At 42.6% G+C, this 26,554-nt stretch overlaps 3 protein-coding genes across 3 annotated transcripts; 2 read left to right on the top strand and 1 right to left on the bottom strand.

Annotated features, from left to right (window-relative positions):
• The first annotated feature begins 10,317 nt into the window (after positions 1 to 10,317).
• LOC120783189 (protein transport protein Sec61 subunit alpha-like 1) lies at positions 10,318 to 15,215 on the top strand. Its single transcript, XM_040115985.1, has 12 exons — positions 10,318 to 10,503; positions 11,419 to 11,486; positions 11,582 to 11,647; positions 11,757 to 11,835; positions 12,091 to 12,222; positions 12,412 to 12,521; positions 13,032 to 13,185; positions 13,273 to 13,433; positions 13,591 to 13,788; positions 13,973 to 14,164; positions 14,259 to 14,335; positions 14,449 to 15,215. The coding sequence occupies exons 1-12, from the start codon at positions 10,497 to 10,499 to the stop codon at positions 14,633 to 14,635; spliced, it is 1,431 nt and encodes a 476-aa protein (XP_039971919.1). The 5' UTR covers positions 10,318 to 10,496; the 3' UTR covers positions 14,636 to 15,215.
• A 1,441-nt stretch (positions 15,216 to 16,656) lies between these two features.
• On the top strand, positions 16,657 to 19,445 carry chchd4a (coiled-coil-helix-coiled-coil-helix domain containing 4a). Its single transcript, XM_040158586.1, has 3 exons — positions 16,657 to 16,837; positions 17,352 to 17,450; positions 18,121 to 19,445. The coding sequence occupies exons 1-3, from the start codon at positions 16,816 to 16,818 to the stop codon at positions 18,483 to 18,485; spliced, it is 486 nt and encodes a 161-aa protein (XP_040014520.1). The 5' UTR covers positions 16,657 to 16,815; the 3' UTR covers positions 18,486 to 19,445.
• A 608-nt stretch (positions 19,446 to 20,053) lies between these two features.
• Positions 20,054 to 25,731, bottom strand: si:dkey-202e22.2 (netrin-4). Its single transcript, XM_040115657.1, has 11 exons — positions 25,397 to 25,731; positions 24,705 to 24,964; positions 23,672 to 24,162; positions 23,257 to 23,577; positions 22,802 to 22,928; positions 21,990 to 22,178; positions 21,488 to 21,704; positions 21,224 to 21,351; positions 21,002 to 21,070; positions 20,721 to 20,891; positions 20,054 to 20,444 (listed from the first exon to the last, which is right to left on the bottom strand). Exons 2-11 carry the CDS (start codon positions 24,895 to 24,897, stop codon positions 20,308 to 20,310), a joined length of 2,043 nt encoding a protein of 680 aa, XP_039971591.1. The 5' UTR covers positions 24,898 to 24,964; positions 25,397 to 25,731; the 3' UTR covers positions 20,054 to 20,307.
• Between the last annotated feature and the right edge of the window lie 823 nt (positions 25,732 to 26,554).

A 26,554-nucleotide genomic window follows, 5' to 3' on the forward strand; every position in this document is an offset into this window, starting at 1 on the left:
ACCTTTCCTGCTAACATCAAATTTAAATGTCACAGCAATCAAATGTCATGTAAATATATGGGATGTGAGGTCGCAGTGTGTATATGTCTGATGAGGCAAATGTCCTTTTTCTGGGCACCAAGCCAGTATAAGCGCATGATGGAAGATTAATTAACATATCCTCAGATAACCTGGAAAGTATGATAGGACTGCAACTCAATACGAGGAGACACACAAGGCCCGCTCCCACCACCTGCTGTGCAGATAAATAACTGGAGCGCATGTCGAGCCTGACGCCTGCCGTAGATACATCCTGTAACATTGTGGAGTGCAGCCAAGACACAAGATTCCCCAAACAACCCAAAAATACTGAATCTTAAGAACTGTTTCCCTCAGTCTAGAAGAATCTATCTGTTGCAGCGATGTTAAAATAGACACACAGGGTTGTTCTGGCCAGAGGGGGATGACGGCACCCCGGACTGCCTCAGCCAGTCTTGGTCATCTCCAACCAGTCTGAGGCAGACAGGGGGGAGGCGGAGGCATGTGCTCTGAGAGTCACACACTCGGTGCAGTGTGAGGAGCAGCAGCGGCCTTCTTGGAGAAGAGCTATTATGTAGACACAGGCTTGTGTCAACAGAGTACACAGGCCATTACCACTTCAGTGTGTCCCCTCTGTGGAATGCACTGACGGCATCACTGGCACAGACATCACTCTGGCACACAAATGGCGAACCATCGGTCTGATGTATAAAACACAATAGTATTTTCTGCTTTATTTTTTAAAGACACATTTTGATGTCTGACCTTTCAATTTTAATGTGTGCTGTACTCACACACAGCTACACCCTCCATTGTTTTTGTTGAACTGAGACCCTAAATATCATTCCAATGGCAGCAAAACACTTTTCAAGGCTGGCTTGATCTGAATCTTTGTCACACATATGTTAGCGATCATCATATTTTGAAGGCCGTGTGCTTGTTTCAGTTCATGCTGAAAATAGTGACCTCCTGCATATCGCCATCTGTCACATGCTCGCTGAGTTTTGGACGTGAATAGGTTTTCCCGTGAGGTCTGACATACACAGATCCATACTCCCTTTAGCTAGTAGCTGTGTCTAAATGAACTTAAAGATATCAAATAAGACACTAAAATGGGGGGACATTTTTGTACATTTTTGAAAGATTGCAGGACACAGTATGTGTAATACTGTATCTTAATTATCTTTGCATGTAAATTATTAATATTAATCCCATAATTTAAGTGATTAGAGTTTTCCTATGGGTTTGAGTGTTGAGAACAATTGAGTAAAATATCTCATGAGGCTGTTCTTACAATCTGATGCTTAACTGTAACATGTATATGTACTTCACAACAACGCTTCTCTCAGAGTTGTCATTAGTTGACTCTGAGTACAGATCCATGCTCTTTATATAATGTATGTTGTTCTCATTCCAGGACCTAGCTCCTTCTGTAATCCCATGGTGCTTTAGGACAGTACAATAACAGGTCAAACTCTTTACTGTAACCCAGTAGAGGGCTTGACCAAGTAGACGGACACTTAAATCTTTAAGAGTCTAGGTCAGGGCATGGTTCGCGGGGGTTATGAGAACATACTGTATTTGCACAACACTTTAGACCCCCGTATTTGCCTTGTTTTATAGACTGTCAGAGATCAGCTGCAGAGCCACAGTCAGTCCTGCAGCAGGCCATGCATGTGATGTTCCTGTGCTGTGTGACTGCAGAGGGGTAGAAAGATTGATAGATGAGAGGATGGAGCGATGGAGAAGATAAGCTCTTCCATCTACACTCTACTGGGGGGGGTAGTTGATGTTGTGCAACGGCCTCAGGGTCAGTGGGCTGCTCTCAACCATCAAAACTATCCCATTCTGTCATCATGTTCTGTGTACGCATATGTAAATTACACCACATGCATACTGTAGATTCACTGTTAAGCTATACCCTAGTCCATGAATACCACCGTATGAAACGTGTTTGTGCATCCATGTAGCCTATTGCTTTGTGAAGGTTGCCACTGCAAGTAGAGCAGTTGCATAACAGTGGTTAAAATCACTATGGTAACAGCAGCCTTTGCCAGGAACGAAACAGTGTCATAGGTTTTGGGACCACTAGATCCACAGTCCCGTTCAACAAAATATTTATACACTCTGTCACTACTGAGTTCATTCATCAAAGCTGCTCCACCATCCCATCTAATGAACGTTTAGTCAGTCATAGCTCACTGTACATGCTGGCATAAGGATGCATTGGTACACACTTTCAATCAGAGCACCTAGTCGTTTGGTGAAAGTGTCACCTCAGACACAATAATCCCATTACCTCGCATCACAAAAGTCGTCCCACACTTGGTCACTTGGAGCAAAATTAATTTGACTTGTTTGGTCTCTACCATCAACTCCTTTCCTTATCTCTCAACAGTTCACTCATTATCTGCAACAGACTGAGGGTTATCCAATAACTGTGAGGCACTTTCACTCATTACACTGCTATAAGGCAGTTAACTCCTCTTGCTCTTCTGCTTATGGTGGGCAGGCCAGACCACGTGTGTTTCACTACCGCAGCTCCAGTCTCCTCTTGGCTATTTGATGTTTATAGGACTTGTCTGTGACTCTCTCTCACATAGAGATAGGACGTGACACACAAACATCAGGAAAAACACAACAGACCTTTCTATTTTTTTACCTGGGCGTTTTCATTTTTTGGTTGTGTGTCTGTGCAGCTGTGTGTCATTCATACCCTATGTAGATCCTTGAATCTATTTCTCCTTTTCTCCCCCTGTGAATGTTTGCATGAGATCCTGACAGACGCCACGCAATTTAAGCTTAATTCCTCTTGCATAAACTCTCCCACATCCTCTCTCTTACAGACACACACAACAGCACACGGCCTGGAATATCACACAGATCTTCCCAGTTTGTTTGGTTTTTTTTTGGCGGGGGGGTTGTTGGTTCAGAAGTGAAATTTGTGGACACCACCAATCTGCATGGTATGCAGGCTAACTGTCCAATGAGTCCTACCTGTGAACCTCAGCAGCATGTCTCACTGTGTCCTTTCACTGCCATCTGAGAATTGCTCCATTGTCCGTCCATAGCATACACGCTTTGGATGATGCTGCTGCTGCTGCCTCCGGCTGTGAAAACAGAGTAGGGGTTGAAACCAGCCAGCACTGTTGTGGCCAAGGGAACTGGTGCTATCTATTTATAGGGGAGCTATCAGTCATACCAAAATCTCTATGTGCAATATTTTCATGTAAACAAAACTAGCATTAAAACCTTTTTTAGTGTCTTATTTCTGAAAATCCTGCTGCACTTGTGATAAATTCTACCTTTAAATCTTGTAAGGTTTTTAATTTGGCTTCATCAGACCAAAAGACACCTCACATGCCTCCAGTTTTTACAGCTGAAATTTGATTTTAAAAATTATTAAATTAAATAATAGGTATTTATTGAGTAGAGTAAGAATGCCAAAAAGAGTAGACATAGAAACAATGTTATAAGAATTTAGTTATGAGGAGGAAAATCGATGTGCGCTGATATAAAGACAGAAAGCGAGAGCTGCATGAATCAGGAGCATGGCCAAGCCTATTTTGACAGGTGCTAAATTGAGTTTACACGACAGTGACAAGCTCTGCACAGGCAGTTACATAAACGGGTCAATAATGTAACGAGGGAGAGATGAAAGGCAGAAAGACAGACTGAATGTAGAAAATGCCTTCCTGCTCTCACTTGCGCTCTTCAAGATTATGCAGAGATAAAAAAAGAAAACTCGTGATTAAGACGATGATGGTTGCGGGGATTAATCTGCTGACCTGCTTAAATCTGCCTATGACTTGATAAGAATTCAGCCACCGGTGGAGTGTGTATGTGTGTGAATGACTGCACCTACTCACGCAAACACCGTGGAGTTGGTTTTCAAGATGAGGCCTCTGTGCTTTAATGCAAGGATGGTGTGATGAGAAGACAGAACTACAGCAGGAATGTATGCCACGGATAAATCCACAACACTCCTTCATGAGGCTGTAATTCAGTGACAGCTGTGTGTGAATGATGGTTTGATTCGTCCCTGTCACAGCTTTTCTGTGTGTGTCTGGCTTGAGACCTATAAAGAGCTTATAAAAACTATTCATTCCAATGGGAAGTTGTCCATATTATTGCCTTACAATATTGAATCAGATTTAGATTTAAAAGACACTTCCTCAGATCTCTCTATCTATCTATATCTATTTTTATTTTCAGATCTCATTTACTGCCCTGATTAAACTGCTACTGATATTCTTCTGAAATAAAACTATGAGCCCGCAGTCACGCCAGTGGCTCTGCGAGGTTGTACTTAGAAACAGCTGTGCTTTGGGCTAAACCCTAACGTCAGCATGCCAACATGCTCACTGTGACATTGCTAACATGCTCGTGTTTAGCGGCTAATGTTTCCCCTACAGATCACCTCAGTTTAGCATGTTAACATTTGTTAATTAGTTTGTTGGGAACGTCTTTTGCTTTGAAGCTATTCGCTCATAAATCAAAATAGTGGACAAATTTGAATTTTGACCTGAGGGTTGCGCTAGATGAAAAGTCAGGGGACCACCATCCGTTATCACAACGGATCTTGAGGGAGACATAAACCAAATGTCTTGGTAATCCATCCAGTATTCGTTGAGATATTTCAATCTGAACCAAAGTGGTGGACCGAACAACTGACATTGGCATCCTTAAGTCGCTAAGTGTGGCTAAAAGCAATCTCAACTCAAAGTCCACTTACTAGATGTTTGTGGAGCTTGAAGGAGCCTCCCCTGATCTTCATCAGTGAATTGACTTCATGACAGCTGAGCCAACTGCATTTGATAATGAAGACTATGAGATATGGTTGAGAGCTCTAGAAAAAGCCCCTAAGTGGACCTTGAGTCAAGGTTGTCTTGTCAGAATTTTTAAAGCTAGGTTGTGGACCTAGCACCTGGACTGAAAAAATAAATTGAGAATGAACTTTACAAGTTCAAACTTGAATTATAAACATCAAGGTTTACTATATAAAACGTCTATAATATATTAATTAATTATTTTTAAAAAGGATGAAAATATGGCTCATTATAGACTTCTGATACTTCCAGAATTGATTTATGAAATCATCAGAACAAATATTACAACGTGATGTAACAGAAACCAATGATTATTTATCGCAGGAAGATAAACCATGCACTAACACATTTCTGACCCAAATCATTCAATTCATAACTCTCACTTGATCCTCACATACATATGTACAGGCTGCAGCCTCTGCAGTTAAACCATGTTAATACTGACAGGACCCATTTGGAGCAGGATTTAACCACAAAATAGAATCAAATTGGATGTATATACGAACATCAAATGACCACACAGTTCATGGAGGTTTGAACTGCTCGCACAGTCGCGGAAACAGAGAAAGGCAGAGAAGTGGACTGCAAAAGCAGGAGAGGAAAGGCAAAATCGAGCCGAGACGTAATTAGAGTGTTGCATAACAGTGGAAGTGACGCTGTCTGCCAGACTTCGGGCCTCGAGCTGGCCTGAGGCTCCAGCCGTACCCTCGCTGGTCCACTCTGTCAAACTCGTTTACGCTGACCTTTTAATTGCTATAATGAACCATCCGAGGCACAGATTAACACTAAACACACTCTTTATTCAAGATCACCCATGAAGGTCAAATGAAGGAAGACTTCCTGCCCTCTGAAATCAGTCCCTGGGTGTTACTGTGGCTTGCATTACCCTGCCAGGCCTCGATTGGATTAGTTGGGGATTACAGCAGTTTGGGCTTTGAGGTTGGAAAATAAATACTGTGAATATATAAAAGTACTGTGAAGTGGCTGTGTCTGCCAAATAGAGTTCCTGCTTTCCACTGTCTGACGTAGTTCCAGAGAAAGACAGTTACCAGATGTGGTTTTATGATGACAAACTTATTACGAAATGAAAATCAAATAAGGAGCCAAGGACGATAATTCCGGTCTCCCTATTCTTCCAACTGTCCTGGGATTCTTTTCACCCGCTCATACCCCCTTCCCCTTCTCATGGTCATGTCTCTGTCCTCAGGGGTGGGTTTACATAAGCCCCTTCATATACATAAATAGTATTTGTGTGTTTATTTTTACGTGTGTATGATGTGTGTTAATGCTCCCTCCCAGCTGGTGAACAGCTCAGGACCGATGGAACCCTCAGAACGCTGATGGACAGGAATGTGACGTGATTATCTGACAGTTTCCGTACACACAACACACACTGTCCAATGAAATCCCACTTATCAGGGTTAGGCAAGGCACAAAAAAAGAAAGAGAGAAAAAGCATATAGATTTATAATTCCCAGGCTGAGTGCTGTTGCTGTGACATGAATAGCCCTGTGTCATCCCCAGCCATTATCTGCTGATGAAACTGCCCACTGACTGACTGACTGAAACTCATGCACACAAGGAGCGCTGTTAACTGTTTACCTTTACTCATCTCTAAAAATAACGGAGAAAAAGTTTGCGTCATCTGGAACAGACACAAATTACATGGCTAACTGTGCAACGACAGTAGCAATGTGTGTGTGTGTGTGTGTGTGTGTGTCTGTGTGTGTGTGTGTGTGTTCCTGTTCACGTATCAGCTTCCCACACCTCAGGCAGACTGCAGGGCTGTGTCACTATGTAGGACATTACTATGTGAGAGCATATGTGTGTGGTTATGTGTAGGTTACGTCCATTTGGTTGGATATAATGATATTTGATGTATTTTATAACGGCAGCAGTATGTGGGAGGAAAGCAAGTAAATTAACAGGTCAAGACAGAGTTTGTTTCTGCTTCTTAAAGCTTCTTTTCCAGAAACGGAGCGTGTGATTAAAGAGGGCGTGCTGTTGCTTTTCATTGAGAAAAGAACTCACTGATACTCATAGTAGTAAATTAAAGGACAACAACCATTAGTTGCAGTCCTAAAATTATGTAGCATTCACATATGCTGTCAATAGAGGGCACGAATGTAAGCTAAAAATTCCATGCACAATAAGGCTCCTACTGATTTATTTTGCCCACGTGTGAAAATTTGAATAGTTTTTCTCCACATTTATAAAATGAAGGCATTTTAAGATACTTGTGTATTATGCCAAGATTCATACTGATGAGTATAACGGAGAAAACTAGACTGCAATTTCCTTTACCATTAATAAGCCGTGCAAAATTCCACTTGGTTTAATCAGGCATAATGATCAACAACTGGGACTTTGATTGGGGACCCTGATTGCTTTCACTTACAGTAGGTCACCTGTATAAAACAACACTGACATGTCTTTTCTATATGTTTGCCAACACAATATCTTTCTGCTTTCAGTTCCATACTGACATTGCGCTACAGTAACCTCACTTGTGATCAATCTTTTTCTTTTGACATAAAAAAATCAACAAATGTGAATTTTCACCCAATGACTGATCTCATATTGTATAGGAGATTGTGCTCATATATCCAGAGGGTTTATATAGCATTATTAACATAACTAAATTTTTTAGATTTAGCTAAAAAAGAAATCGTATTACATTTAAATCCAAGGACTTAATGCTGATTCCTGGGTACAGATAAGGTAATCCAGAATAGTTTTGTCTTTGAAGATCTGAGCAGGGATACATTGGTGCACCTTTACTGCAGGGGACACATTATTAAGTTATATATATAAAAAAAAAATGGATCAGCATTCATGTTTTATTTGAAAGTATTTTCTTTTGTCTACAAAGATGGTAAATATGTTTTATTATTTGCATTGTCCGGCGCTCTGAGACGGAATGCACATGGCGTATTAGGCTGGTGTTATCTTTTTTCAGGTCATTAAAGCGCGGCAGATCTAAAATTTCATTTCTGGATCGTTCCGTTTTTTTTTAAACATGAGTTTGATTCAGTCAGAAATACACTCAGAATTATAACTTCTGTTTAACATATCAAAGCCTAAGTCAACTACATTTTCCTCATGACTGACAGTAAGAGCTCTAAACCAGATCTTGAATGTCAGAGGCTAAACAAGTGCCGTCAAAAGCAGAGGCTGGAGAGGGCCTGTGTGGTATTTGCTTGTCTTCACCTCTGTATTAGCTCAAAGCTCTGTGATCATTATGTAACCACATGAACAAAAGTCTCTTTATCTGAGGGCAGATGAGCAGGCTCTCAACCATCCATTATCTGTGTGTGTGTGTGTGTGTGTGTGTGTGTGTGTGTGTGTGTGTGTGTGTGTGTGTGTGTGTGTGTGTGTGTGTGTGTGTGTGTGTGTTTTCAGCTTGAAAACAAATCAAGTGGTAGCTGATAGTAGTTCCAAAGAGTTTAAACTGATCAGATGTGTAGAGGGTTGAAAGCTCCCGTCATTTTCATGTTGCTGTTTCATTATTATGTGTCAGTGGCTAAGTGTGCCACCGGCGCATGTATATATATAACTACACATACAAACACACACATACAAACACACACACACACACACACACACACACACACACACACACACACACACAAAATAGGCATGGCTTGAACTGGAACAACACTGAGCTCTAGTGGTAAGAACTCCTCATGAGAGATTACAACATGAGAAAAAACTGAGTGCTTCGTGGGTGACTTTATTAAAAGTAACTGCTTTATAAAATTTTCCACAACAGTGTAAAAAGTCCACTAAACTATTAATATCCCGCTAAAACCTTTTACAGTTAATATTTTTTTCCATATATACTATGTTCATGAAGCAGTCTGTTAACTGGTGGTGAAAGTAAAGGTCCTGCATTCAAAATCTCAAAAAGGTAAAACTACATTAGTATTATCAGCAAAATATGCTTAAATTAACAAAAGTAAAATTACTCATTATGCAGAAAATGGCCACTGTGAATGTTATATAATTATATATTACATATATTGTTGCATTTTTAGCCTTTTTATGTTGTAGTTGATGGAGCTAATTAATTAGTTTTATATACTCTTGGGCAAATTAATGTATAACAATATTTTACCTAGTAAACTTTCAACTAGTATCCATAGATGTTAAATATTGAAGCCAAGTCAAGTCAGATTTTATTTATATAGTCCAATATCACAAATCACACATCTGCCTTAAGGGGCTTAACAGTCTGTACAGCATACACCACCGTCTGTCCTTAGACCCTCTCATCGGATTAGGAAAAACTCCCCAAAAAAACCTTTAACGGGAAAAAGAGACCTCAGAAAGAGCAACTGAGGGGGGCTCACTCTTCCAGCATGGACAGACACGCAGTAGATGTTGTGCGTACAGAATAGAACAACATAGGAGATTTACAGCATGGACAACCAGGATGACAAAACCAAAGACTGAACAATAAATGTAGTGCAGCAACAAGTAATCATTTTCCTTGAAGTGTCTTGAGGTAGAAGTAGAAAGTGACATACAATAACAGTAGCTACTCAGGTTAAGTACAAGCACCTCAAAACTGTTCTTAGCAGGAGTGTAATGTCTTTACAGTCCTGCTGTGACCACAGCTGGACAGCTGAAGTCAGGCTGTTACTGAGGAAACCAAATAGCACATGGGTGAAATTTGTTAGTTTTTAGTTACTTGAACTTTCTCAGGCTTTGGTGAGATTACAGCAACATCAAATTTATCTGACCGAGGAATTAGATGTCTTTGGGATATCAAAAAGTGTACAGTTCAGCTTTGACTGGGTTGTATTATTTGTTTTATTTGTTCATTTATTTAGCAACACATCTTTCCACATTCTACAGATTTTATAAATTCAATGTCTGCAAAACTCTGCACAATATTGACTGTGACTGAACGTCTCACAAAATTAGATCATGTCAGAAGCTTTAATGTAAAACTATGAGGAAAAGTCATGGCTTATCTATTTGTAAAGTAATGTCTAATGGATCAATTATCGACAATACCTCCGATAACTATTTAAAATGCCTGAATGATTAGTTTAAAAGCTATGCGCTGGTAAAACATGTGGGGCTAATAATGTAAGCGAAAGGAAGAAGACTGCCGGTTGTGGCCTTTTTTTTTTTTTTTTTCACTAAACACTTGGTAGTCACTTGTCATAATCCTTGCCCGGTCCTGTATTGATCCATATTATATCATGCACGCACGGCTCACATTCAGAGATCTCTCGGGGGGAGGGGTGAAACGCAGGAGCGTGTGTAGTCCACCGTTCGGAGCTGCTGACGAGTCCGGGCCGGGGCGCCCTCTAGAGGATGGGAGCACTCTGAGTCGTAGCGATTAGATTACAAATGTTAACACTTCAAAAATCATGCATTTCCCCGAGTTGATGGGATCTAATTATCAACTCGGATGAGGTGTCTAAAGAGACACGGGTGTGCATTACCCGCAGCGTGTATGTGTGCGTGCGTGTCTGTGTGTGTGTATCAGAGAAGTGACGTGTGTTAGCGGCTTGTCTGGTGACGTGTCTCTGCTGCTCTCTCTTTTCTGACGGAGCGGCTGGATGGAGCCACACTGACCCCACTGAGCACTCAAATTGGTACCAGAAACACGGCAGGAGTCGGCCTAAGGACACCATGGGGAGTACGTGACACCCTTCTCTTGCATACACGTGTTGACGGTGACCTAAAATACCCGCTGTCTGATTTTTGGTCTGTCTTTTCAATCTCGAACGGTAATGGACAAAAAGCGCTCCTCGGGAAGCTAATTGGCTAACCTTGGGCAGGTTAGGTGGCAACTTGAGCTAGCTTATAACGGGAGCTATTTTGAAGTTTGTATTGTAATCAAGTTCCGTCCCATTGGGATTAAGTAACACTGCCGAGGTTTGTTTCACAATCAGAGCTGATATCTAACATTTCACGAATGTTCTTCAAATAAGCTTCCTGTTTTAAAGTGATTGCTCACTCGGTCTGTGATTGGATGCTAGTTAGCATCATGCTAACCTTAGTTAGCTGTATGAACTGTTCATCTAGGATAACTTACTGTAAAGACAAATTGAAACAGGGTTCTTCTCGTTTTGTATATCAGTGTGTTGAACTGATAGATGTGCAATATTAAGTTGACTGGTCGAGTACCCCTAACGAATTCAGTGGCATATGTTCAATCGCTTGCTGTCAAAGTCAGTTTCAGTGATTGACACGGATAATCAGCACCGAGACCAAACATTCAGCAGCGCAGCCGCAAACGCTCTGAACACGACTACACACTGGATGCTAGCTACTCTCAACCTTGCTAAAGTGTATTTGTTTGTACATTCCTAGGAAAATACTGTACTTGTTGCTGCATTGGCCAGTTGACCAGACTGCCATGTTCGGCTTCGCTGGCAGCTGTTTAGCTGCTGGTTAGTGATGACGTAGCGTCTCAGCTAACCTGGTTTTAAGAGGACCAAAAACTCAAAATAACACGAATGGTGATGACACTGCAAGGAGGGGTGCTGACCCTAAAGTGTGGTGTATGTGCATTGTTACCATTTTCTAATCTGCTATTCTCTTTCTGCAGTTAAATTTTTGGAGGTCATCAAGCCATTCTGTGCGGTCCTGCCAGAAATTCAGAAACCTGAAAGAAAGGTGGGTTTAGATCGGATATCATATGTTAAAGTTGTATTATTAATGCACGTGTGACTTGATATGATTGACATCTGCTCCTTTTTTAATCCTTACAGATTCAGTTTAGAGAAAAAGTACTATGGACCGCAATAACACTATTCATCTTTCTGGTGTGCTGCCAGGTTTGTATCTGCTGATGACAAACCTTAACCACAACCAACCTACTGGTTCTTTTATGGGTGTTAGTGGTTTGTCGCAGTGTTTTTATATTTCTTTTTCTTGTTAATTCAGATTCCACTCTTTGGCATCATGTCGTCAGACTCAGCAGATCCATTCTACTGGATGAGAGTAATCCTGGCTTCCAACAGAGGTGCTTGAATTGTATATGTTAAATGGGCTGTCAATCTTTCACCACAAAGCTCTTTTGTGTCTGGTGCAGCTCCAGCAAGGAGAAATAATCAAATTCCAATGTTGTTATCAGGCCTGACATAATCTCATTATCACATGGGATATATCAAAGGTCAACAGTTGTAGACTTTCTTGCATGGTTTTTTCTTACCGCTGCTCTTGTTGTAGTAACTGAGGCTGATTATGACTCTTAAGTGTTGTCCACTTTGTCCTCCAGGTACTCTGATGGAGCTGGGTATCTCACCCATTGTCACCTCTGGCCTCATCATGCAGCTGCTGGCTGGAGCGAAGATCATTGAGGTTGGAGATACTCCCAAGGACAGAGCCCTCTTCAATGGAGCGCAGAAATGTAGGTCTTATTACTCACTCCAGTTGCTTTTTTGTAGAACTTGTCACATACCTTTGAAGCCTTGAAGATATCATATACTTTGAAGCTTGCACACTCACAGCCCTGTGCATCTGGCAGCTACACCAGTTTTGCAGCAGCTCTTCCTGTAATGTTGCCGATTGCAAATCTTTTTTTTCTGTCCTTTTGCAGTGTTTGGAATGATCATCACCATTGGACAGGCCATTGTATATGTTATGACTGGCATGTATGGAGACCCTTCAGAGATGGGTGCTGGGATATGCTTGCTCATCATCATCCAGGTTAATAAGAAACTCCCACTGCTGCTCTCTTAAGACATTTGCTGTGTCTGAAAACAGAAATTAGTGGTTGGCTTATCTGAAATACATAAATACATCCATTGCTTGTCAGTCAAAAATTCTTACTATCTGCAAAAAAATACTTTTGTCAGCCAAAATGTTTTAATTATATTCTTTTGAATGTATGCAGTGTAGTTTTGTGAGTGGGCGCACATGCACGCGTTTGTGCGCATGCATTGATTTTTGTTCACTTTTCTGCAGTGAGCAGCCAATCTGATAATTTGATAGGTGAAAACTGTTTATGAATAGAGGGATTCAGGGATTCTTTTATGTTATTTCATAAAGTTACTGTAGATTGTACACTATTACTGATTTATTTGCTCAAAGCAAACTTTATAAGCATTTTTCATGGAGAATGCAGGCCTTTCAGACCCCGTCCTGAGGATTATTGATTCGTTATAGATTTTTTTTACCTGTCCTGTCTCAGTACAAACGTTGTGCCTGTTTCTTTAGCTCTTTGTTGCAGGTCTGATTGTGTTGCTGCTGGATGAGCTGCTCCAGAAGGGCTACGGTCTGGGCTCAGGTATCTCTCTCTTCATTGCAACCAACATCTGTGAGACAATCGTCTGGAAGGCCTTCAGCCCCACCACCGTCAACACTGGCAGAGGTATGGGCAGTGGGAATGATGAGAAATGAGATAAATCTCTGATCTGTGTTATAATGACTAACCCTGTGACTCCTCTGGGTCATCCAGGTACGGAGTTTGAGGGAGCCATCATTGCTCTCTTCCACTTGCTGGCCACCCGCACGGACAAGGTGCGTGCCCTGAGAGAAGCCTTCTATAGACAAAACCTGCCCAACCTCATGAACCTCATCGCCACTGTCTTTGTGTTTGCAGTGGTCATATACTTCCAGGTGAGCTGGCAACACAGACTGAACACAGTCCAGTGTCTTATCTGCTTTTATTCAGAGTATTTTGAAAGCAGGGTTTTAAACAGATACCTCCTTAATTGGGAAATCTAGAAAGACATTCTGAGTGATATTTAGCATACGGACCTTTTTTCCTTGCCAGGGCTTCAGAGTGGACCTGCCCATCAAGTCAGCACGCTACCGTGGCCAATACAACACCTACCCCATCAAACTGTTCTACACCTCCAACATCCCCATCATCCTGCAGTCTGCCCTGGTCTCCAATCTCTACGTGATTTCTCAGATGCTGTCAACACGTTTCAGCGGCAACTTCCTGGTCAACCTTCTGGGAACCTGGTCTGTAAGTATATAATGCTTTGTCTCCAGCGCATCCAGTCTGAGTCCTTGCAACATGATTAAAGACCAAGAGATTGCATTAAGGAGTCTTGTGTTATTTCTATAAAAGATGATGCAGTCTGACTCTCCTCTACTCAAGTATGTCATGGATATGCACCATCTCACTAAAAAAGTCCTTTTTTCTTTAGGACACCTCGAGTGGAGGACCAGCTCGGGCCTACCCAGTGGGCGGTCTCTGCTACTACCTTTCTCCTCCAGAGTCCTTTGGTTCTGTATTGGATGACCCAGTTCATGCTGTCATCTACATTGTCTTCATGCTCGGCTCCTGCGCCTTCTTCTCCAAGACTTGGATTGAGGTCTCGGGATCCTCTGCCAAAGATGTAAGTGTCTGTGTGTGTGCGCAAGTGTGGACAACTTGCTTTTTGTCCAAGTGTCATATTAAACTGTCCTCTAATATCATTTTGTGTGTCAAAGGTGGCGAAGCAGCTGAAGGAGCAGCAGATGGTGATGAGAGGACACAGAGAGACCTCTATGGTGCATGAGCTTAACAGGTACAAAGCAACCTAAGAAAGTAGCGTCCCAGGTTTCTTTGTTTGCTACTTGCAGAATGTAGAAAGTAGTCTTCCAGAATATTTATTGGTTTATAATTGATTTTTATCTGCAGGTACATCCCCACAGCTGCTGCCTTTGGTGGTCTGTGTATAGGAGGGCTGTCTGTCATGGCTGACTTCCTGGGTGCCATTGGTTCGGGTACAGGAATTCTCTTGGCTGTTACCATCATCTACCAGTACTTTGAGATCTTTGTGAAGGAGCAGAGCGAAGTGGGCAGCATGGGCGCACTGCTCTTCTAGAAAATACCGACCTTCTGACACACAACAGACACAAAGCATCCACTCCCCACCCTTCATTTTTTTATTTTGCATTTTTTTTGCAATTGACACAATCAGTACATTTTGCAGCTGGGATAGGTAATTTTTCTCTGCCTCCTTTGTTCCCCACCAGATCTCTCTGGCATGTCATTGCTGAGAAAACTGTTTGGGTTACTCCCAGTGTCAAGCATAGTATTGTGTGTCTTCAGTCCTTCTATTCCAACAGCTTTTACCCACCTCTCTGCAGGCTGCCTAAATCCCCGCTGACCGTCTTATCAGCTGAAGAATGCCTGAAAACACACAAGTGTGAGGTGCTGTCTCTGACTTACCTCAGGCATTGTTCATTGCAGCATGTTCAAGGAAAACTAAGACAGCGACAACATGTTAGTGCTTATTTCAAGCTGAAAGCACTGTGCCTGGACATTTCGGGGAGAGCTGAAAGAAAGCCATGTCATGCTCATCACATAGCAATCATGCTTGAGGTTTCTAGGGCCCTATAGTAGGATGTGAAAAGTATAAATAAAGTATGCTTGTACTCCTGATAAGGTTTCTGGTAATCTCAGACAAACTGTTGGTGGTTTTCATTTATCTTTATTTTTGATATTTTAAATGATGGACTATGTTTATATTCACTCTGGTCTTATGTAGGGCACAGTGTTTGTCCTCTGTCTCTGGGTCCTCAAATGAAAGTGTTTGTCTGTGTTGTCATGTTCTTTTATTCCCAGACTTAATGGCTGCACAATACTGCCGAGATGGTCGGGATGAGGGTGGGTTTGATAGGGACGAAAAAGGGGTTTCATTTTGGTTTTTACTTTATGTAACAGACATAATTGTGTTATTAAAAAAAAAAAAAAAACAGGATTTTTTTTCAAAATCGTGGAAATCGTGTTTTGATTCCTCTTGTTCTTTGTCATGGCATGTTCTGATAAGAGTACAGGTACTATTTGAGAGAAAAATAATGAGTAGTAGTGGCATTGCAACATAACAGTCTTAGCTCAGGTGATCGATATTTGTAAAGTGGATTTGACACTAAAGGACAGTAGGACTACAAACTCAACTTGTAGCAACAAGCTTTGGCATAGTTAACTAGTTCATAGGGCTAGAGCAAAAGCCCTAAGACAAGTTGTGATTTATAATTCAGCTTTGGATCTGAGGTTTAAGATAAGCCTGCTTCCATTTAAGAGATTTAAGTATAGTTCTATAAAGGGAGATTTTGCTATTGAAACTTTCTATGCCAGTACGCCACTACCAGCAAAGATCTCACATTACGTTCAAAGTTTAGACCAAATGTTGCTTAATGTGGCTTTATTTTGACAATGAAAACAAGGTAAATAATTGACATGTCTTCAAGACCAATCAGAAGGCGAGTTACTTGTGACTAATTATGTTAGATATCCTATGAGCTGAAGACTGAGTCGCCAAACATAACAAGTCACGAGGCAGCGCATTGATGGATATTTAATTGGGTGAGCATTAACAATACATTTTTAAAGGGACTTTTTTTTTTATCTCAACTTGGATTTTAGTTTACCATTTTGTCCCAAATTCAATTTTTGATCTGCCAACTCTTCACATGAAAGTCTGGGGGCTTGTAGATTTTAGACTGATGGATGTGTGAGCTCACAGTGACCCCCCCCCTAGTTTATCATTCACACAAATATGGCTGCAATGAATCACCTCAGACACAGCATATCCCCCCCAAATGCTTTGGTAGAGAGGAAATTGCTAGTGTGTAAAGTGGTGTATTGTAGAGGGGTTCAGCTCCGTGAAGGTCATGTGAATTTAACAGAAGTAGTAAAAAAGAGGAAACTTGGTAAAACGAAATTAAAATGGAAAAAAATGTTAAATTCATTTCTAAGTTCAGTTCATTTTATAAAATCTATTAGTGCGGACGTTATTGTAGTCATTTACTGATTAATTAATTAGACTATATAACTGAATTAATAAATGTAAAATTGTTTTTTATTTATTATTCTTTAAAAAGAAGGCCATGCGACGTCATTATCGTGCGCCCACATGTGGACAGGTCACAGGGCTAACGGGGCTGCTGGACGCCGGGTAGTTTGTCAAATGAAATCCTTGCAGTTGTTGAGTAATTTCTCTCACACTGGTGATTTTTTAGCAAAGAGGACGCGGCTCGACGGACAGAAGCACAGGCAGACATGTCGTACTGCAGACAAGAGGGTAATGTCGGTGCTCTTTCATTCGCTTTCAGTCCGTGGCTGAGCAATGTCACCGTGTTAGCCACCGTGCTAGGCTAACTCTCCAGAAACCGGTAATTTACGGCAGGTTAGCTAACTGGCTAGCTGCGAGGGAAGCTAAGCCTCGAGCAGCAGTAAGGCTATAGGTTCATATTATTTGCTGTCATTGTGGTACTTTCACGTAATAATCTTTGCTTTAATTTGACATGTAAACTAAGTGACAAATAGGGAGAGTTGTCGATCGGTTAGCTCTAATCCTGGTGGTACTGTTATAGGGCTGACAGACGGCGGAGCAGGTTAAGTCAAACTGAAGCTACCGGCAGAGTGCACCGCCAGGGGTCACTGTCAACCAAACAGTACAACAATACTACGTGTTTGTTGTATCAATGGGGGGAAAAAAACATAATTCTGTATTATAAGATTGTGCCACCATATCATCCAGGACCAGGTTTTCTGACTCAGGAATTTATTGCAATCCCCCGTTTTTCGTATTTAAGGTAAAGATCGCATCATCTTTGTGACCAAGGAAGACCACGAGACGCCCAGCAACGCTGAGCTGATTGCAGATGACCCCAACGATCCCTATGAGGAGCAAGGTTGGTCATTAAATTATTTGAGAGAAGCTGAACCAGACTTCCAAGGGATCCTTAAAGAAAAAGTCTGCTGATATTTTCTATTTCTCTTGCTGTCAACAACTGCTATGAAAAGACCAAACCCAACAATGGAGTCATCCTACTTACAGATATTGTCTGCATAGCCAAAGCTGTGTAGCTTTTTGTGCTGAGGAACTCCACTGTTGTTGAAAACACATCCGGGAGCTGTGCTGTTGCACTGATGACATGTTCCTTCATTACCATGATCCCATACACGTCATCCTGCTTCTGGGAAATACTTGAGCACCAAATCTGCAGCTGAAAATAGACCCCAACAATTGCACTATTTAATCCTGTTTGAGTTACATTTGCTAAAAACTAAAGTGGCCAACTATTGAAGGAAATGGTTCAGCCTTTTTAAGGAAAAATGAACTATATATTTGTCACCCATTCTTAAAGATTTATGTCGTCAGAAAGAAAACATTGGCTGGGGGCTGATAGACACAGACAGGGAAGTCTAGAAAGTACTGAGAGACAGACTAACACAGTGTTGATTTTGGTCTTTGCATGGGATTTGTTGACAGTATCAAAATATACAATATCACCAGACTTTTCCTTTCACTCATAAAGGCATTCTGCTGACTTGCTATTGTGTGGTTTCCTGTTTCTTCAGGCCTGATCCTGCCAAATGGAGACATCAACTGGAACTGCCCGTGCCTGGGTGGCATGGCCAGCGGACCGTGTGGCTCTCAGTTCAAAGAGGCCTTTTCCTGCTTCCACTACAGTAAGGAAGAGGTAAAGGGCTCCGAGTGCATCGACTACTTCCGTAACATGCAAGAGTGCATGCAGAGGTACCCTGAGCTCTATCCTCAGGAGGAAGATAAAGAAAGCTCCGCCCAAGCAGAGTCCGAAGCTGGTCCTGACTCTGCTGCCCCGACTGAGGGCTCTGCCTTATCCCCCGAAACTGACGCTCCCCTTTCCACTTCAGATGTCTCATCTGACGGCGTGTCCCCTACAGACAGTCAGACTGCCAGCTAAGGTCGATCACTCGTCATCCACAGGCTCTTGTTCCCTGTGTGCAAACACTGCCCAGCATGAATAACTCTCCATGAGGAAGTCTGATTGGTTTCTTCTCCCGTCGAAGCCTACAGAGAGGGCTTAGACTGACACAGCTCTGACACTCGCAGGCAGTATTTACAAAGGCTATCCGAGGAGGACTTTGTGAATGCAGTAAAATGTAGCGTATGTACAAAAGTATATACTGCTTCATTTGCTGAGCACTCAAACATCAGTGGATGATATGATTTAATGACAGCAGGCCAGGCTATTTGCCGCAGGAACATTAGCTCAAAGACTCACTTTATATGCAATAGGTAAATTAATTTGCTGCGTGTTCTCGCGTCACCAGAAGAGTTGTTCATTATGTTTGTTGTCCTGTTAAGGTCGATTGGTCAGGATTATCACTTAGCAGGGATTCATCACTAATTGCTCCATTTGACAAATCTGAGCAGTAATCACTATGTTTTGTTTTTTTTTTTCTTCAGCTTTTCTTAGAAATTTACTTCGACTCAATACAGTTTTCACAGTTTAACAGTTGAAACCCTTTGCATTTCCATCACTTGAGAGACCAAAACAAAGCTAATCTGTAAGAAAACAAGGCTACTGTAACAGCTTCTGTGCAGTGGTCATTACATTGATATTAACACTGATGTTTTAACTGTGTTTGTTGACATCTTGTAGTAACTGCAGGCTCTCCATCTAGATCTGTTTCCGCATGAACGATGGTTGTCATTTGTGTTAACTGACACTGTATCTGGCCTAGACCAAAGTGGTTTGTAACGTTTAACTGTTGTTGCATAAATGTTTTTGCTGTCTCAACACTGTCTAGAGTCTCCAGTTCGGATGCTGTGGTCATCGTTGAGTGTCATTCAGGCCTTAAAAGACGTTATGGTATTTACCAGACATGTCCAGATTAAAATGATCGTCGAAAGATTTCAACTTGCATTTTCCTTTTGTACTTCTAAAGACAACATACAACTACATCATATTTAAGTGATTTTTCTTTTCACATATGCTTAGTCTGATGAGTTCTGTATGAGATAAAATTGCTTAGAAGATTTACAGTTGTTTGTGTATAATAATCAGTGATTGTGCATAATGAGACAGAACCACACTTTAAAATTTTGCAGCCTTCTTCACTTATATTGCTTGTATGTAAGTTAAATTATAGTTTTATAGCATTTTATCAAAATCCCTCTATAGGTTTAGCTTTCCATGTTTATTATATTTACTATTTATAACAAAAGTTAGAAATTATTTCTAACAAGTTAGAAATAATTTTCATGAAATGCAGTTTGACATTTGTTGAAGAAAAACTCAAGTTTTACTTGTTACATATTTTCTGTATAGCTAAAAGACTTTCATAATGTTCTGTACATTGCTCGTTGCTGGTGAAAAAGAGAGAAATTATTGAATAACAGATTTGTTAGACTCAGCTTGACAAGTCCAGGTATTTTACCAACTTGTAACTGGATCCAAAATAGAACCGGCTATTTTCTATAGGTGTGGTGAAAAACCAATCTTGCACCCAGGTAAGGCCTTTAATTTTAGGTACATCACACATGCATTTTATTAGATTTGACCTCCCAAGCACGCACTCCAGCCTTTATATTGTGTTACAAACCCACACACTGTGAGTACCTCTCTTGTAGAGGGGACCATCAGTTTTCCTCTTGGAAAATTTGCCCTCACCGACATGTTGGCCAGCGATTTTTCAGTCCCCTTGCGGAATTGTCCACTGACTCATGAGTGTCCATGTGAATTTCCCTGAAATGTGTCCCGCCTCATCAGATCATATGGGTCATGGACATCCATTCCTCAGGCCCTCTGATATAAGTAGACCCAGTCGAGGTGTCCAGGAGACCGCTACGCTTTGCATGGTGACCAGCAAGCGGCCTGTTCCAGCCTCTTCTGGGCCTGCAAGCAGGTACTCCATACCTGGTTTAAAAAAAAATTAAGATATTGTACACTGACTTAGAGTCATACTCAATTTCTCCCGATATGCTCTAGCCATTGCTTGATCTCAAATATTCATCTTTTAATGCTGATAGTCTGAGCTTTTAAAAACCCTTGAAATCACATACAGTACATACTGTTTGGCCTCCTGATTACTTGTGCTCATCTTCTGTTGGTGCATCTACTGAAAAGTAATTCTGTGTTCCATGTACCATACCACTAATTCCTTTTCTGCGTCAGGTTTGGAATATGTCTCACCCGGGTTCAGTATAGGACAGGTGCAGCCGCGGCTGGTCCAGGACAGAGGATAGATGCTGACTGTCCCCAGGTACAGCGCCACCTGACCTGATCGAAGGACCTTGCGAACTTTGACCTGCACCTCTGCGTGGCTGCCTTTGTCATGAGCAGACAGCACACTGGCCTTGATCACTGTCAGGGACCACACAGACAGATCAATCCAGATGTAGCAAACACTGAGACGGCATTTTAGAGCATTAATCAATGTTTTTAAGATGGGGACAACTACATTTTTTTCTTACCATAGTCGTGTTTAGTCCTACAGAGGTCAGACACACTTCTCAGCTTCTTCTCCTTACAGTTGCACTTTCCTGTGTACAAGCATTAGGATATGATCTGATCTCTGCATAATGAATTACACAGTTTGAAACACAGCGATTCCGCAATTTTAATCCTTGCTATGCAGATGAACATCATAATGAGCAGGACAGCATTATTTCAAAGTGAACTGTTACAACACTCACCTGTATAATGCAGAGCAGAGACTGCAAGCCCCTTTGACCACTGTACCTCTTCTTCAATGGGGAACATATGATCCAGATCAGGGATTTTTCCACCGACAGGCACATTGAACACCCGATTATTTGAGTTGCTGCAGAAGTAGAATAGAGCATATAACGTTAAGCTACATTATTAGCCGTTATCATTATATTATTGCATTATACAGTTGAATTTAGCTTCCTAAGTGTTTGTTGAAAAATATGGCCACAGATTAAGCGTACAGCTACCTGTCCAGACACTGCCCAGTGGTTGGATCACAGCTGTGAGGGCAGACACAGGCTTCACAGCCGCCCTCTCCAAAGCCCCAGTAGCCAGGCAGGCAATGTCCGCAGCTTGTGCCCCCTACACCTGATTTACAGTGGCACTGCCCACTCCTAGGGTGGCACCAGGGTCCCTCCTCTCCAGGACGAGGAGGCAAAGAGCCCTGTGGATCACACCAGCAGCCTGAGAAACGGAGACACAGATACTGATCCATTTAGTTCTGCCCTATAAACCACAAGTATATGCCATCAGATGGAGTTATAAGACATCCATGGTTCTCTTTCACTTCATTTACAAGCTTCCCTTCCTTTGAATTCATTCCACTGAGGTTAAGAAAGATACTGGACTGATATCACAGATTTATCTGGCCAATCAAGAAACCTCCTTTATTTTGCTATTCTGACCGGTTAAAAACACATCCGGCAATGGAAAGAAACAGTAAGTGACTCTTTGTTCTGTGTCTCTTACGTGTGCAGGCGTGGGGGGAGTTGAGGGGCAGGAATGGGTGACGGTGGTAGCCGCGGCGACAGCGGTGGCACCTACGCCCGACAGTGTTGTGTCGGCAGTCATCGCAAACGCCCCCACTGGTGTCACCGGATGACCGCCATGCCCGCTGAGAGAAGTGACAGCTGTCTGCGTGACCATGGCACTCGCACTCTGAAGTCACAGAGGTGTGCGGTGTCACAGCAATCAGAGACGAGAGAGAGACAAAGTGAGGACATCAGGATGGGGAGGGAAGAGAAAGTGAATGGGAAACATGGATGAGAGACTAATCATAAGTCTGTGTTAGATTTTTGTCTAGTCTACGTTGTCTACTTGTATACTACAGTCAAAAAGATTTGCAACCTGTGCTGACAATACAGAACACAATTGAAAAACTAGACGAAAGGCTCCATGACCGGAAGCAACCAGGAGTATGGGAGCATCTCTGAATAGTGTGTAAACAAGTGGTTTGACGTGTTTGTTTGTATGCCCTGGCAGACTCAGGTGTTCTCCTTCAGTGCACACTGCCAGGGTTATGATTTAAAAGTTAAACCTCTTGAGAAAATATCAAAGCATTGCTCATCTAAAAACCTAAACGCACCTTGACGATGTGTTTAAAACACTTTTAAATGGAGCCTCAATAAGAAGTACTGTAAGTATTTAATTCAAAGTAGACACCCACAGTTCTCCTCTGATACTCCATCCACACTTTACAAATTCTTCTCTAGCTTTTCGTTATCAGCAAGATGACTACACACTGATCTAATAGTCGTGCAGTCCTGTTGGCAGTCACTTACTCTGGCACGGGTTCGGCTCCCCGCTGCTGCCGTTGGCGGGCCTCCAGGGACGATCGTTGTAGAGCGGAGCACATTTCTCACAGTGATCCCCTGCTGTGTGGTGCGTACACAGACACCTACCAGGCACCTGGAAGACACATCTGGGGCTCCGTTACTTCACCTACATTAGCAAGCGTTAAAGATACCCGCTGTCTAGAGACAGCTATAAAATAGATCCGGGCAGGTGGTGTACAGAGTAAATCAGCTATTTAAGGCCCTTTAACTGACAGTTTTTCCATCAGTGAGTACAGTTTACATCTGGACCTAACATCAGGACACCTGTGTTCTACAGATCTTTAATATAACACAGGCAAATGAAAAATCTGACAGACACATTTTCTCACACGGTCTCTTTACCACTGCCTGTTGTTCTTTTACTTTGACACGCACCTACACACACAGAAAAAGCTACCCACCATGTTACTGTCCTGTCGTGTGTCTTGGCTGCCGTTGTATGGTACACAGTACTCAGCATGTCCGTGGCACAGACAGGTCCCTCTGGCCAGTAAAGTAAATATAGCATAAGGTGCTGAGAATGAGTTTTCTTTAGTGGAGGCGGAGGTCAGAGCTGAGGCTGTGGGGCTTGTCTGTCCTGTCGGGGGGTTCAGAGGTGCAGAGCAGGTCTGGGCTTTTAGCAGCCTGATGCGGAGGTTAGTGAGGGTGAGGCGAGCAAGGGCCTCTGGACTGTAAGGGTCCAGTGTTTTAGCAGCGCTGGGGTCTAGTGTCCGTAATATTACCTGGGAAAAGGAACCGACCACTAATCAGCAATGAATCAAACATTGTGGATCTGCTAAAAGACAATAGATTACATCTTCATGCATGTTCTCTTACCTCACCACCACTGCAGGGTGTCGCACTAGTGTAACGAGATGTACACAAAGAGCCTGGCTGACTAAAATCATCAGACAAACCAAACTCTGAATTGCAGTTGTTCGCAAAGAGCTTAAGAGCCTCCCAGGTCTTCCCAAAGTCGGCTGAACGTTCAATTGCCATGGCAGCAGGTCGGGGCGACCTGAACACCAAAACCACATGGGACAGACAGAACTGTGTTTCCAGATCCAGCCGGATCTCCTCCTGCTGCTCCTGTATAGCGGTACCTGCGCCTGACGCCCACCAGGTCTCTGGATGTAAGAAAGGGTCATCAGTCATGAGCGCAGGTGGGTGAATGTCCTCAGGGCAGAGTTGATGGGTCACAGGAGAATGGGGGCAAGGGCAGTGGTGAGGAGAGCTGTTCCCACAGCAGCTTGAGAGGATGGTGAGGGACCTGCCGCTGGCCAGGTTTCCTATGGGTGGACTACAGGCATGATCCACACATCTGGAAACTGACACAGAGGGTGATGGAGAGTCGATGAAAGTGAAAAAAGTTAGGGATTTTTAGATCAGTGCTTTTATATCTGGCGACAGAAAGGTCTTCACAGAAGAAAAGGCACTGACATCATGGAGAACATCAAAGTCCCCTCAATGTGTTTTCCATGAATATTTAATTAACCCGATCGTTGTGCTGCTGCTTGCTCTGATGTGACACAGGATCCTGCCCTTTTCCCCACCGGACACCATTAAAACTCTCAAGTTACATGTAACGACAAGAAGCAAGGCAGCCAGACCATCAAATTTATCTGCAACAGGTATGACCTTTGCTTCATTTTTTTAGAGAGCATAAACCTGCAAACGAAGAACCATGCAAGACATCGTTACGTCTTCAATGTCATGGACCTTCAACGCAGTAAAGTTACCACGACAGTCTGCTCAATCGGCAGCATGGGCTAACCTCAACGGGAAAAATGAGAAGGAAAGTCAAGGGATAATGACGCAACTGAATAGGAGAAAAAGCATCAATAGTAACTGGGGTGATGATGCGCCTCACCTGCTCCGCTCTGCCTCGCAACCAAAACAAGCCCACAGAGCGCCACCAGCATCTGATGTCGACCTTTCCCAAGCATGCTAGACACTCTCATCCTTGTTTCTGTTGTGTTCACAACATACACAGTGCGGTAAACGCCTTCCAGGAGAGAAGAGTCCCAAAATGTATGTGTAGCCTGTCTGAAGAAGGCGCGCATTTCTTTGCCAATTACGCAATGCGCAAAGCGTCCAGATGAAATCAGCAGTATTTCTCCGGCGTCCTCCCTGGAATAATGTTAGAGAGAAAAAAAAAAAAAAAATCTTAATGAAGTTCAGAGCATCCTCCGAGACAGCTGGAGCATCCCTCTGACAGAGGTGGATGGTGCAGCAAGATAAAGATCACTGGTTAGTCCAAGAATTAACGCTCCACGTTTGACATGGTAACGAGATGTTGCTGATTTCCATTTGACAGTTTGTCCTCGTCCATTCTGCGCAATAAAAAGACGGCCCTTTTCTATGATGATTAATTCATGGATTTCCATTCATTCACAGCCAACCCGAGAGCTCCGTCTCTCAGTCAGGTCTAGCGCTCTACGCGTTTACGCACAGGAGGGGAGTGCGCTCTCTATTTATCCAGCCCCCCCGCCACCCTTCCCCGCCCACACATTCACAGACTGTGAGGACGTTGTACTGCAACAACACTGGAACCGAAACTACCCTTGCGATCTGGACTGAGAAGGTGTATGTTTTCTTCAGTCTGGCAGACATTCATCCGTGGGGACTCCGTCAAAGATCGTGCGCAGAGGAGGGCGGACTTGCGACTTCGACGGGGCCGTCAAACGAAGTTAATGTGAACCAGCCGCGCAGGGCATACCAGTTAAAGAGGGTCCCTCCACTAGCCAGGGCCTCGTACAGGGGCGAGGAAATTAGTTTATCTGGCTCTGCTCTCTTGTTTTTCAGCTGCAGTAATTCCAAGTTACAGGTCTCTTTGAAGTCTAGTAGGAAGAAACCTGAGTAGGGAGACAAAAATAGTCCTCGGTGCAGTTATTTGCAGCTCGATGGCGCATTGTGGCACCGAGAGAATCTGACAGCTTGGAGTTTCATGCAAATGAGCCGGACAAGAAAAGGGCCTTTCTCCCATCTGTCTGCCTGACTGGATAGATTACTCTGCCAGTCTGCATTATAATACTGGATAATAAACACATAGCCTGATACATGACAGTCCTTTTTAAATTCTTTTTAACCACGCACATCAGAAATATACAGTCCTTTGCTGAACTCGATGTCTTTTCCCTCCCTGGCATACACACACGCTGAGTTGGATGAATAAATTCCATGTCTCTTCAGTTTTATGGCTCAACTTCAATTACAGGAGGCTCAGAAAACTGGAGTAGATGCACAGATTTGAATTGGCTTCCATAAATGTCTTTTGATGCCTTACAAATTGACCTACCGCCTCTGCTTGCTTTTCCCCAGAGTGGAAAACAAAGACAGAATTATTGAAGAAAGTCACATGGGCCAATGATGATAATGATCTGTGTTATGTTTATATGGGCATAAAATATGACATGTCTTTGGAGCAGCCAGCAGTGGATTACTCCCATCATTTTGTCCCAGATTTAAGTCCTTATTAATGTGAAATCTGTCCATCTGTATTGATTTTAAGTGTGTGTTGCTGCTATAGTTTTTTTTATTGCCTTTTCCACCTCACATATCACTCCATCTTTATCTGTTGTTCATCCGTCACTGGTCTTTCCTTTCATCTCTCCGTCCTCCTGCTTTCGACTATAACAGCAGCTACAGTGCCTGGCAGGCCTCCACACAATAAAACCCCAGAGGCTCTCCTTCATCTTCACACATCTCATAGCTTCTCCT

This window comes from Xiphias gladius, chromosome 21 (assembly GCF_016859285.1).
Source record: "Xiphias gladius isolate SHS-SW01 ecotype Sanya breed wild chromosome 21, ASM1685928v1, whole genome shotgun sequence".
Lineage (NCBI taxonomy): Eukaryota > Metazoa > Chordata > Actinopteri > Istiophoriformes > Xiphiidae > Xiphias > Xiphias gladius.

What these genes read in the sequence shown, in the direction of transcription:
- LOC120783189 (XM_040115985.1), top strand. An exon ending in AATCCTGGCTTCCAACAGAG is followed by an intron (nt 11,836 to 12,090) that starts GTGCTTGAATTG and finishes TTTGTCCTCCAG; the next exon opens with GTACTCTGATGGAGCTGGGT. An exon ending in GCTTGCTCATCATCATCCAG is followed by an intron (nt 12,522 to 13,031) that starts GTTAATAAGAAA and finishes CTGTTTCTTTAG; the next exon opens with CTCTTTGTTGCAGGTCTGAT.
- chchd4a (XM_040158586.1), top strand. Translation starts at nt 16,816, where the DNA reads ATGTCGTACTGCAGACAAGAGG. An exon ending in GTCGTACTGCAGACAAGAGG is followed by an intron (nt 16,838 to 17,351) that starts GTAATGTCGGTG and finishes TTCGTATTTAAG; the next exon opens with GTAAAGATCGCATCATCTTT. An exon ending in CGATCCCTATGAGGAGCAAG is followed by an intron (nt 17,451 to 18,120) that starts GTTGGTCATTAA and finishes CTGTTTCTTCAG; the next exon opens with GCCTGATCCTGCCAAATGGA.
- si:dkey-202e22.2 (XM_040115657.1), bottom strand. Translation starts at nt 24,897, where the DNA reads ATGCGCGCCTTCTTCAGACAGGCTACACATACATTTTGGGACTCTTCT. An exon ending in TGCGAGGCAGAGCGGAGCAG is followed by an intron (nt 24,163 to 24,704) that starts GTGAGGCGCATC and finishes CCTCTGTGTCAG; the next exon opens with TTTCCAGATGTGTGGATCAT. An exon ending in CTCTGCTCTGCATTATACAG is followed by an intron (nt 21,071 to 21,223) that starts GTGAGTGTTGTA and finishes GCTTGTACACAG; the next exon opens with GAAAGTGCAACTGTAAGGAG.